At 37.8% G+C, this 14,079-nt stretch overlaps 1 protein-coding gene across 2 annotated transcripts in view; it reads right to left on the bottom strand.

Annotated features, from left to right (window-relative positions):
• The window catches only part of LOC124641103 (inactive dipeptidyl peptidase 10), a 181,852-nt gene that overhangs the window by 57,878 nt on the left and 109,895 nt on the right, over positions 1-14,079 (bottom strand). For both annotated transcript variants that reach the window (XM_047179079.1, XM_047179078.1), the window contains exon 4: positions 5,758-5,852. In XM_047179079.1, coding sequence (XP_047035035.1) covers positions 5,758-5,852 — 95 coding nt within the window. The remainder of the gene's footprint in view (positions 1-5,757; positions 5,853-14,079) is intronic.

Genomic DNA, 14,079 nt, shown 5'->3' with positions numbered 1-14,079 from the left:
TTGACTGCACAGCAAACTCAAATTGTACATAAGTACTTAGTAAACAACCAATTAAAGTTCACAGTTGAACTACAAAGTATACCTTTACAACATTGGACCCTAATTCGCATATAATTCGACACGCGATCACCGTATTAAACATCGAATTATACCCCATATTCGATCCAGGAAACGAGAACCGATGCCTACGTCTATAAAGAGCATCGTAAAACAGGTATCGATACCATCAGTTGAGAACAAAATGACTAGCGAAGGTGCCATAACGGAAAATCGCCTAAGAAAGAAGCGAGCCAAAATGCGGATGAGCGGGGGACGAGGAACGTTACTGTCTTCGCCCTTATACGCCTTCTATGGAGCTGACCATTTATTGTAATACCGTAAATCGTTGACTGATGTTCCCAGTTCACTTGTAACTAATAGTTTTGATCATTCCCAACTTACGAATTTGACCTACAAGAAGGCGCCTGACCTACCTGCCTTATGGCATCTCCGCTCATCTTTCCTTATTCTGTGATGCCATCGAATTGGATTGAATCGATTCCCGTGGTCGTTCGGTAGTAAGTAATACCGGTAATGTTGTTATGACGTTTATTTGTCTTGAAGACTTCTGTTTTATTGGGACGGTTGACTCCCTTGAGTTTATGGTTGCCTGGTACATTGTGTTGTGGAGTATTTGATAGCCGTCCGATTAATTAATTTATTTGCTAACTGATTGGATATTATAGGGAATTCATTAAGAAATTATAAGGTTTTTTTTCGTTTTGTTAGGTTTATTTAATTATTCTCCATAATCATGTAGTGCGACTTCAAATTTTTGTAGACAATAAATTGCACACTCTTTCTTCCCTATTTCCAAATTTCACAAATCTTCAACATCATGCAAATATTTCAATAAAACAGGTACTAAAAAGAAAAATTACAAAAAAGTAAAGGTCACACCAGACGCCACTTCCACGCAATAAAATGTCAAGTGCGATTTGTTACCGTTACTGGCAAAGTCCGAATTGCCGCAGAAATCTTCATTAGCTAACATCTGGAGGAGTTTAGGTAATACGAATTTACTACGACAGTACGGTAATAGATCGACTTCAGAGTATTTTTACGATCTCCTCATTGGATAGAACGTTTATTTGCCTTTTATTATGGGTAATTGGATTCTGTGCACAACTTTTTTTGGTAGTTCTGTAAATAATTACTGGTCTGAGTTTATTTAGGTTTAATTTCTTGTGACCTGGATACGAGCGAATAGTTTTTTGCGTTCTTATATAAACTAGCTAGAAACAACATAACAAAGCTTTGCGTCCATAAAAATAGTGTTAGAATTGGTTTTGAGAAAATATGTCGAATAAAAGATTTAAGATGCTAAACAAATATTTTGAATCCTGATTAAGTTTTGAGATATTTTTTAATCGAACGCTTAAAATGATGAATAAAGTTATTACATCACCTGTTAATAAAAAAGAAATAAAAACGCAACGACCACGCCACGCAGTGTGTGAAGCACCTAACTCAAAACGTTCCGATATAACCGAAAGCAATTTCCCGACGCATCTCATTACATTCTTCTTCAACAACGTCTTGACAAGCAACGGAACGAAATTAAAAACGTTAACAAACTTTGTCCCCGGTTTAGGGTCTTAGATAATTTGACAACTGGAAACGCCATTGCTGTGCCTTCCCCTCCACAAGTCAATACTTTACATTTGTTTGTAGGTAACCTAAAAGCTCCGAAATGCTGAACAGATTTTAAAAAATCTTTCACCGTTAGGAAGCTACAGTATCCCCAGCCTCACTAGCCTATACAGGAACCCTGTACTTAAATACCCTATACCCTATAATAATAGTCTAGACTAAATATATAATTGCCTAGACTTTAGCCTATATAGGAAGCAGTTTCCAGGAGAGACGGGTGAGACCGCGGGAGAAAGCTAGTTGGTTGTAAATGTTTGCATTTTTTTTGTGTGCACATCATCTGGCTGAGAAGGCATGTTTGAACGTTTATATTGGCAGAATTTTTTTAGGATGCTTGTTGGATGCAGGTTTTTGCTCACTGCGGTTCTGGTTGGTCACATGCTCTAAGCTTAGGGCCTAAGCAAACAGAAAATATTCAATTAGGTACAAACAAGGCAACTTTTATTGCGGGTTGGAGAGCAGGGAGATTATACTTTGACGGTTATGTGAAGATGACCAAACATTTTTTCGTTCATTTGGCAGTTTTTGCTGTATTTTGGTCGATTCAGCATTTATTAAATTAGAATAGCTTACGTTTTTAGATCTGGTCTAAAAATCTGATTTTGTGCCTAACTTTTTCAGGTCAGACAAATGACTCTCCTTACTGTGGGTGCAGCGTGAGGGAGTATCAGACTCCTACTGACTAAAACCCATCATGTTCCTTCTGAAGCCCTTTATATACCAGGGCCGCGGTAACTCTTTCAAACAATCCCGCAGCCCCACTACAAAATGCTCTGACAAATAGTTTAGCCAGTAATTTTCCAAACTTGTTCAAAATATAAATACCAACATTTCTATAGAAACATATTGATGAAGGAACCCATTTAATATAATGAATACGAATCATTACGTACAGGTCATTTTATTTCCGACAACCTTTATATCGAAGCTGAAATCTTAACATTTACGTACTTCTATTGTAATTAAGTATTTTATCGTTTATTTTGTGAGCAAAAATAGACGAAAACAGCTAAACTTTTCCATTGACAGTTCATATTTAAGGACATTTTCCTTAAGAAATAAAATGGAGTGGCCACCAAAGAGGGATGGGATATTATTAAATTTTTAATGGAACAAGAATTAGAAACGTTTCCAGAAAATTATACGATTTTAAATTACTCGAGGAAAAGCGAACTGATGAGTACCTAGTTACTTAATTCTTTGTACACTTACCTAATATACATAAAAGATACAGAAAGTTTATGTACAACGGCGAGCTTAACCCAGAATAGGGTTCTCTTACAGCCAACCTTAAAGCTATAGAGAGACTTGATAGAAGTTACCAGACCTCGGGAGTATAGTCCCGGATGTTTGGGAGGCGAACGTGGGGCCGAAGCCAACACGCAAAACCATGAAATGGTGACTCAACACAAAACCGAGTACTAATTATTATTATAATCAGAAAAAATATCTGAAATTAGCCATGTTTGGAAAGAGGAAAAATTATGTTTGCTCATTACCAATTAAACAGAACGTCTTATTTTCATTAGCATCCAATATTGGTATAGGTATAAACCATCCATAGAATATCTTGAAAGTTATATTCAATGAAATAGGTAATTTATTCAAAGAACAGCCTAAAATATCTATTTATTTAACAATTAGTCTACTACAAAATGATTTTAAACTTTACTATTGATTGTATCAATCACCTATATTTATTCACAATCTCAATTTACTTAATTTTCAATAACCAAGCCTAGTTTATAAGCCCTTTATTGCGAACAAAAATTAAACAGAAGAATCCATTAAAATTTTTAAACGGGCTTCAAAAAACTATTCTTTCAACCAACCGAACAAAAGAAAACCGTTCAAGCGAGTCCAAAACAGCTTCAGCATAACGAGTCAATTTTCGTACAGAACACTTTGAGTGCCACTATAGTTCGGCCATTCAGAGAATGCGTTCCTGACACGTCGCGATTGAACTGACGACGTAACTACATTCATTGATTATTGATATAATAATGTTGTTTTAATGCTCCTCAATTGTTAAAACGGTAAACAACCAGCAAAAATATTTTTATCGTAACTGCAACGCCATTGCAAAGTTACGTCGTCAGTTCAATCGCGACGTGTCAGGAACGCATTCTCTGAATGGCCGAACTATAGTACACACTGCAAACTTTTAGTCGGCCGATAGTTTGTTTGCGCTCATAAATCAGTATGAAGATGAAAAGTAGTACGCACATTACAAAGATAAACCGTCTTACCACAAAAACTTTTAAACGTCAGTTTATGCCTTGTCTAAAAAAATGTCAAATTATGACGTTGACATACGGTTCATTTTGCAGCCAAAATGTTATTAGACAAGTGTAAAACAGGGGTTAAAGTTTTTGTAGTAAGGCCACAGGTATTTAGCCGGTATCAGACCGACTGAACACTTTGATTGGAATCAAGATTTTCTTGTGAAAAATGTGTTTTACTGTCTTCGGGTCAATTGTCGGCCGACTGTTTAGTTTGCAGTGTGCGGATGGATACACTTAATTTTACTTCGAAATTGTTTTCGATGTTCTAAAAGTGTTCGAAATAGCAAGGTCACTATATCCTAAGTGTCACGGACAGGGCTACCAAATAAATTGATGTCCAGCCAACAAGTGGCTCTAGGGTGGGGTGAAAGGGGGTGAAGTGGGGAGAATTGGGGGCAAAAGGGGGGCGTTCCAGCCCATTGCCTCCTTGTGTGTTCGATGGTAAACTTATTTTTGCAACGTACGCGCGATTGAGTTAACATATTGCGGTATTGGGCGCCTGTTTATTTTTGGATATAGTTGAGAACATTTTAGTGTTGTGTGACACATTTTTGGGTATGTAGCTCAATGTCGATAATTTGATTAATGTAATGTTAGTGATGCTGACTTTATCCGAGGAGTTTGTTCCAATACTTCTTCTTCCCATCAAAAACACATAGAAAGTGGTGAAGGACGAGAATTTTGGAGGCTGTCTTTTGCAGACCTTCAAAAAGTGCTGATTTTCAGCCTACTTTGAATAAATGACTTTTGTCTTTATCTTTTTTTTTTACAATTTCATTTTACTTGTGATATGATGAAAGACAGAGATGCAAGGAAGCAGAAGACATGAAACGCGGTCCCAAATAATAAATTGAACAACAGGAGGATGATGATGATAGGGATAATGGTTTCACCATTATAGAAGGATTGAGATTTTTCAACGAGTTTGCTAGTCTAAACGCTGCTGAAAGTAAGCTCGTCGATGAAATTAATTAACGGCATAGTAACAAATTCTGATGTTGTTAAAATTAACTTCACCGTCAGTTCGGTCTGAGATTGACACATCACACGGCGGCACATCGACATCACCGGTCGGCATTTCGAACTAATTTAAACATATTGGTATTTGCCGGAACCCACATGCTCGCAGCGTGGGCTGAAATACAGCCTACAACGAGAAAGGTCACCGTAAAATAAACAGAACTTTAATAATTATTACAAACAACAAATTACCTACTGGCAATCCCTAAGTGAAAATACAAGTACGTTAGGGCGATTACAGACTCTAAACTTTGTTCTCGATAAAGGGATATTTCAGCATACAAGTTTACATGAGCGTTACATTTTGCGCTTCAAAAAATGTGATCCTTTACACGTGCATATTCCTGCGTTTTTAATCGAACTGGTAGGTTATTGTTAGTGTATATATAGTCTAGCATTTATCCTATCAGCCTAGAATTTTCTCAACTATTTATTAATTATGATTGGACGTTTTATGCTTGTGTGACTGCCGTGTGGCTGCGGTTTGTCGGACGACAAACGCACTGTTTCCGTGCCACAGCGTCACTGATACAAAACATTCAATTTGAAAGAACCCTTCCGGAGAGTTGCAGTCCCATTTTAGCTACACGACAACCGAACCATTTTCAGTTGTCAAATCGCCAATTTGACCAATGGGCGGCAGTTTAACTGTTGGTTATGGTTTGGTTATCGAGATAATTAAATGGTCCAGTCATCCTTAGACTCGCATTATATCTGATACATCAATATCTTCAAAATTTGATAGTAAAGTAATACTTACAAACGTAGTATTCGGCATGAGTGTTTTAGTAGTTTGATTGACTGCGAACATGAGACTGATGCCGCCGTACGAATCCCGGAATATGAACTCATCACCTGTAACAAACAAAAGCAAATATTTAACAATATTGTAAATGTTAAAGAAATTCTGTCTGTTCAGCTTTTCCACCAAAAGTAGTTTAATGTTTCATATCAAGATAATCTATAGACTGAGAAAGGACATGCTCTATTGGTGAGTGAGTGACTACCTACTCAGTACGCGGGTGAACTGCGAGACGCGACCTACGAGGAATATCTAGTATTATCGTAAAAGAAATGGAAAAAAACTGACGTCGAAAATCTAGAACATTTTTAGGTTCGATAATTTAATCCGGGTGAAATCTTTTCTCAATTATATTAGGTTCGGCTTCCAGTCTAACCAGATGCAAATTGTTTACATAAATCGACCACCTAACTGATTAATTACATACCGACATTAATTTGTCCTTTTGTCCTCTCAAGCTTAGATTATTGCTATTGGCCAATCTTTTGTTTGTTACCTGCTCAATCTCCTTTCACTAAACTCATTCATTCAACTACAAACCTTCATGTTATACCCCCCCTTCCTTCACCTAACTCGTTCGTTAATCGAATTGGTTCAATAAAATATTCAGAGCAATCAGCCGAAAGAGGATTATCGACCAATTTACTTGATACCCAAGTTTAGATGTTTCCAAACAAAATGTTGACGTATTGGGAACGTACGGGAGTTTCGTAATCAGCAAATAAGTAGAGACGTTTTATATCAGGAAAGCGGATGAGCTATACATACATGTGTTTATATGTAAATGTACATGCACATTGTATTTATAAGACTCGAACATTACTGAGCGCTCCTGGACTTGTGTTATGATAGATACATGTTATTCTCATTTCACACAAAAACTAGCGAATGGATTGTGATGAAACTCGGCAGTAACTTAACTTATACCATCAAATATTAGAAAATTATACTATAGTTCTTTCAGAAGGAGGGTTAAACCGGGGCAGAAGCTAGTGTCTCATATAATACAAAGCAACACAACTATGAATAGCAGGGTAAAGCAGTGTGTTTACTATTAAAAAATACTATACTACCTATAAAACAAGTCGGGTAAGCCTGCTGTTAGCAAGTCTGCTACAAAAAGTTTGCATACCGATTTGTTTTGCAAACAGTAGGAAGGTACTTGCAAAGAAAGTTCTTTTGTTACAAAACACATACATTAACAAACTGAGAACATACCATTCGGAAAGGTAAATATAAAAACTGGGGGCGTTCTTTTGTTGTCTTTCTATAAATACAGGAACAAGATATTTTTGTATTGGCTGTTCCCCAGGTTTTCATGCAAGGCTTGAGAATACAACTTCCAGCAACGAGATAAAAAGTAGCCTATGTCCTTTTGCAGGCTCCGGACTACCTGTGTACCAAATTTTATTAAAATCGTTTCACTAATTTTGGCTTTTATGCGCGGCAGATATACAGTTACATTTTTTTTAATATTAGTAAGGAATTTTAGAGCTTCTTCAAGAAACTGTTTTTCGCTTAGCTAAAAATATACAAACTCTATTTATACATGGATAAGCTACATCGCAATTCCAAAGACAGCTCCAAACTGACCCAAATTCTCTGCACTAAAGTGTAATACAATCCAATTACACTGTCCGCATAGAAATGCAACACTTAAGATAATGACAACGGCTGCAATACACTCGAAGCAGTCATTAGGGCCTGTAAACACTGGCCCGTATTGATTGCACGTACGTGTAATGTTGTGGAGTGAGAACTTAGTGAGTACCGTGGAGAATGAAATGTTGAGCAGAGATGTCATAATAAGGGTGTTCGAGGGACGACGAAACTTACTGGCTACATTGGAACCCGTCCATTTTTTACCAGTCAATCAAGATCAATCTTTGACAGAATATGTTCTCAAGGAATCCGAACGCCTCGTTAGTTGACTAGTAACTGTTCTTTTTGGTCACGCCCACCATATGTTGTTGACCTACATGTAGCCCCATGACCTACCTGCCTCATGGCATATCCTCTCATACTTCCTTCCTCCGTGTGTTGTGTAGTGAGAACAAACAATTGGCAACTAAATGTGTTGGGTAATGGTACTTGAGACATTAGGGTAATAGCTTGTCGCTGCTATTGAGACAATGGAGGTAGTCTGTAGTTTATCGTAAACTATAATATATCTAATTAATTAACGACATCACGATAATTAATTATCGATTATAACAAGATATATGAATACATAAACGCCAGGCGGCCTAAGCCAAATTCTAAGGAAATCGGAAAGCTGCACAGGACACTTATGTATTATAATAATATAGTGCACAAACATATACGCGGACACAAGTGCACTCTCATAGCCCGATGGGACGGCAATCCGACACGACTGGAGAAAGATTAGGCGCTGGACCGACATTAACGTGCTCTTTGATGCACGGGTGTATTAGTCACCTAACTTCTAGGCTCCAGGCTGCTTTTTGGAATTTCGGCCTGACCTGGGAATCGAAATCGAGACTCCGTGCACAGTTAAATTGTGCATGGCGGCACCTATACCTACGTGGTCAGCTATCACATGCCCTAAATAGTTTAATAGCTATATACATTGGTAAATGTACAGCTTAATGCCAGTACAAACATTAGCCGTATCGCATGTCCCCCGTAATGGCTGGCCAGGCTCTAATTGTAAATACTTCACGCCCTCATCAATCTTACAGGGGTGAACAGGTACGCAATACACAGGTATTCTGACTGCTATAGCCTCTATGTGTATGGGAATAAGGTTCATATTACCAGGTGAGTTGATGGTATTTTGGTGTTTGTGCTGAAAATCTACCTGAGAATTTTTAGCCTTTTAGCTCTGGTGTCTGGGTTAGATTGTTTTATTTACATCTTTAAGCTATGCTATCCTTTAAAGTTGGTTTAATGTGAGTATCTAAACTAACGTTTTAACTGACTTTCCAAAATGGGGGAGGTTTTCGGAAACTCTCTATTCTGATGTTTACTTTTAATGCTACATTTTGCGTCTTAATGAGAATGTCGTTGCTACAAATCTATGTTTTTTTTTATATATTTCATCTTGATTATGCGTTTTTTCTAGTTGTTCTTAGACAATAACGTGTATAGAGCAATTCAGTGAATTATTGTATCTACAGTCTAATGTGTACATGCTAATTACGACAGTTAAACTAACAATAAAGTCCTAACAGAAATTTATGACCGTGACCGCGAGAACCATATCAGTTATTGATGGTAACTTAAAGTTATGATGCATGACAGGGTAATACTAAGCAGTATTGGTATATGTGTATATGTAGTTTGTCCATTTGTTTGTACATTAATTTTCATATTTTTTAGGGTTCCGTACCCAAAGGGTACAACGGGACCCTATTGTTTTCGCTCCTCTGTACGTCCGTCCGTCCGTCTGTCACCAGGCTGTATCTCATGAACCGTGATAGTTAGAGAGCTGAAATATTCACAAATGATGTATAATTGTTGCCGCTATGACAACAAATACTGAAAACTGGAATCCGACTCGAGCTTGGCCGGTTTTTTTGTATTTATTGGTTCGCTTTCCAACTGGTTTTACATTAAATTATTAGGATCAGACTCCAATAATAATTGACTATATCCTAGCTAGATATATGTATAAGAAAAGCCTGACCACAACCAATACAGAAACATTGCGGTATAATTTGTTGGCGGTTTGCTCAATTTCCGAACAGCCGGTTATCTCCCTCTCCGATGCACGGATTGTATAATTACTCTGCATTGTGGCGAGACCTCCTGTTACACCGAACTGTAACACCCTATTTAAACAAACTACTTTTACGGATTTTTTCGCGGTTATATTAATATTATTTAATCCCGATGTTTCGGATCCTTTACAGCATCCATGGTCACGGGCAGACTGTGTCAGAAATCTATGTACATCCTATTTATATTGACATCATCATCTCCCGACTCCCGAGCCTTTTCCCAACTATGTTGGTGTCGGCTTTCAGTCTAACCGTATACAGCTGAGTACCAGTGCTTTACACGGAGCGACTACCTATCTGACCTTCTCAATCCAGCTACCCAGGCAACCCAATACCCTTAGATAAGAGTGGTTGTAAGATTACTGGCTTCTGACTACCCGTAACGACTGCCAAAGATGTTCAAATGACAGCCGGGACCTACAGTTAATCGTGCCTTCCGAAACACGGTAATTATTTAGTGACGCAATTGTCCGAGAAAGGAGCAGGGAGTAGAAACGTGATTTCATGTTTATTGTTACTAATGAGAAAAGGTAGGGAAAGTCGTCCGAGAATATTCTTGGGTTCTTCTAATTTGTCGTTGGGGGGGTATTTCTTGTTACTGCTGAAGTTTTGTCGAGTAGCCAATAGTTTCGTTGGCAAACGTGTGGAAAAAGGTTTTGTTCACATATTCTTCATTATCTAAACCTGGCATATATATTAATTTGAGTGTTAAAGGCATGCACTTATGCGCGGTTTGAAGATTATTAGTCAAGTAAAGCTGTCAAGTGCTGGAGTGTAGACCACGGACTAGCAAGCGCAGCGTAGGACGTCCACCAACAAGGTGGACAGACGATCTTATAAAGGTCGCCGTAAGACGCTGGATGCAGGTCGCCTCCAACAGGTATCTGTGGAGAGCTAAGGGGGAGGCCTATGTTCAGCAGTGGACGTCCTATGGCTGAGATGATGATGATGAAAGCTGTGTAAATACTATCTGTATTGTACGCTCATTTTATTATGTTAATCGACTCACCAACGCACCACCACACAGGTCGACAGTCTGACAACGACCGACTCCCCACCGCTCGATCCGGTATTTATAACCGAGTGACGTATGCGCACGAGGCGTCATAATAATGACATAACCTATACAATGATGCACATGTACCTGCATACACTACATCTCTCCCTTGTTGTTTTGATTTTAACCTTGTTTCAAAAAGTCCAACAATCAAACTCATAAATATTTTGGTAATTTCTTAAAGATCTATCAAACACCTGCAGCACAACAAAACCATGCTATCAGATCAGTCCACCGATCACACTGCCATCAAACTGATTTACTTTGTTCCGTTTCCATTTCATTTCCCTTTCCATTTAAGGAGACGACAGATATCGGTGATACTGCAGGACACTACATCCCTTCCCTTGTGAAATAAACATAAATAAAAATCCGTCCCTTTGCAGACAGTAACATACCAGCATCTGCTTCAGGCTCAACAAGACAAATTCGTAGCAGTGATATCAGGCCGGCAAGTTTAACTTCAGGTTTTGTAGCCGCTGTTCCGGCCCTGTATTATATCTACACTAGAGATGATCCGTCCATTTGGCAGACATCCCGCCAATCAGTCCATGTGAAATCAAGCAAGTCTCAAATATTGCTGTACCTTCAGATAATGAGCACTCATCTTGCTTGGTTCGACTTCACTTAAAACTGATACAGAATGCATTGTTCCAAGGTAAAAGATCGGCATTAGGGTACCTCATCAATGCTTTTCACTCATTCAAAACCGTACGAGCCGTACGAGGAAAGTAATCACATAAGATCGTCCCAATTGAATGGTGACCTAGATGGACTGTTTCCAATTTGATGATGACCATATACTTTGTCACCCATTTAATGGTGACCACATACTTTGTCTCCAATTTAATGGTGACTCCATACTTTGTCACCCATTTAATGGTGACCACATACTTTGTCTCCAATTTAATGGTGACTCCATACTTTGTCACCCATTTAATGGTGACCACATACTTTGTCTCCAATTTAATGGTTTAAATTGTAGTTCTATGTACGAGTTAAGTACTTTGTGTGCCTTGTAAGCAAGAGAATGCTAACTCAACTAATTTTGGTAATATGTAGTTTTTAATTTGAGAGTGGAATATCAAAGCCTATCATTATCTCAGCAATGTAACAAACAATCTGGTCTTCAACCCTATTGATCAGCGCTGGTACTTTGCACGTTTCTGCTAGTACACTCGCTGAAATTCTGATATAGGCTTTAAATACCCTACATCAATGTATGTCCAATATCTAGTCAAGAAACTGTAAGCTTCTTAGCATTCAACACCCAACATATGAATACCTTACTGCATATAATAGTGCGATAGGAATACTTATATTTCGGTTAGGCATCCAAGAACACTATTATCACCGGACATTGCGTTCTGTAATGTTTGTTTGCTTTTCCTAATGTTGTTTTCAAAAATTTAAGTAGTCAAAGAATTATTATGCTTTGATGGTAAGCTTTTTAGTGTCATGGTTACATATTGATTATAACGAAGGTGTAAAGTAACATTACGAATCAGATTTTAACTAATTAGAACCATATTATGCAACGAACGCACTTTAACAGGTGTCACTAACTTTGCACTATATATTTTGAAGCTGTGACATTCTGCATCACCATAAAATAGAAGAGTCCCTGACCCTCAACTCATGCTCTTCTTCCTTTCAACAAGGTGACAGCAGCTCACAAACAGTTTTCTAGTCGATGCAATTTTCCTTTTGCAAAACAACCGCTAACCTTTCTAAAACATTTGTCTACACATAGATAAATGTGGGATTCTAATTCTATATCTCAATTTTATGAGCAGCTATGCTGCTCTCATGTCATACTTGACCTCATCAATTTGATGATCAGCTTTGTGCTGTTTCCATTTTTAATATTTTACGCTTTTCCAATTTCATGACCGCGTATAGGTAACGTAATATTTTTTTTTTTTTTTATATAGTTGGCTGCATAAGTATGTTTATAGTTTCGTTCAAAAGCGCTTACCCTTTATTGCAGATGACTTTATCTACGTTGTTTTAGTTAGACAACCAGAATATAAAAATATTATTATCTTTTATAGGGACAGCACCCCAGTAAATTTTTAAACGATTTGGTGACTAAGGGCAATTTTACTTCCTATACTTTAAGGAACACTTACTCAGATTATATTTTGCAGTAGGACTTAGGAACTTAATAATATTTTAGTTATTATTAACCAAATGTCGACGCAACTGTGTAGTTTAATTAGCACAAAAGAGTAATAAATGTCGATAAATGTAAATAGTGATAAAGTTCTTTACCTCTCGTGCGAGTCCAATTGTCTTACGGTAACCTAAGATTGGTGTTCTAAGATCAATTATTATTAACCCTAACGCTATGGACACAAGACATTATTTTGTTAATAGATATCCATCCCACCACCCACATGGATCTTATCTTATGGGATGGGTTGAGGAAATTACACAACTTTATATTACAAGTAGGTGTGCACTTCAAGAATATATTAATGTGATGATTTATTAACTTGAGATCAATAAATGGATTCTATTTCATATATGTTCATATATGGTTATGTTATTCGCTCCTATGGAAGCATATTCTTCCACAACTCTCAATGTACTTATACTGCTTATTGGTACTGCAATACTGTAAAACATAATTTGCAAATAACAATATTATAATGAGGGCCACTTTGTTAAACTATTTATAAACACCAATGTAAATCAATAAAAAAGAGGCTAAGATACCAATTAAAATTCATTCAAGCCTGAATCTTGAAGGTTTTAAAAGCACACGCAATCATCAACTTTTGAGAACTTGATTGCAACAATCATCCATGAGCTAATCATCATTAGACAGTTCCCAGAGTAAGTATCTACATTGGAACTCCTTCCAGGTATCATCCTTAAAAGATTTTTTTGTCACAGATGAGAAGGCCCAGTTGGGTAAATGATGATGATGTCCTCCTAGCCGATTATCGGCTACGGCGGCTGTACTCACGTAAGGGGATTAGCCAACTGCGCAGGACATATTATAGTGCACAAGCATTTGCGCAGACACAGGTGCACTCACTGTTCCTTCACTCTCATAACCCGATGGGACGGCAATCCGACACGACCGGAAAGAGATCAGGCGCAGGACCGACATTTACGTGCTTTCCGATGCACGGGTGTATCAATCACCAACTTCCAGGCCCGACCCGGGAATCGAACCCGAGACCTCGTGCTCAGCAGCCGCGCTTGCGACAGCTAGACCAACGAGGCAGTTGGGTAGATAAAGTAGCATTGTCAAATAAATCACAGATTGCTCCAATGCTTAGTTCCATATTCTTTTGATCTAAGAGTTTTATATCAACCTAAAGTACTGAAATTACAATTGTGAGCTAGCATGTTTACCAAAGATTCTATCTATTGAATACCAAAATTTTGATCCACATTTTCCAGCTAGTATTGCTGCTTGTATGCTGTTCTACTGTTCTGTATCTTCTGGAATATCTCTGTTGTATA

Source organism: Helicoverpa zea, chromosome 22, assembly GCF_022581195.2.
Source record: "Helicoverpa zea isolate HzStark_Cry1AcR chromosome 22, ilHelZeax1.1, whole genome shotgun sequence".
Taxonomy (NCBI): Eukaryota; Metazoa; Arthropoda; class Insecta; order Lepidoptera; family Noctuidae; genus Helicoverpa; species Helicoverpa zea.
The sequence above is the reverse complement of the archived record's forward strand: the minus strand, read 5'-3'. Positions and strand labels throughout refer to the sequence as shown.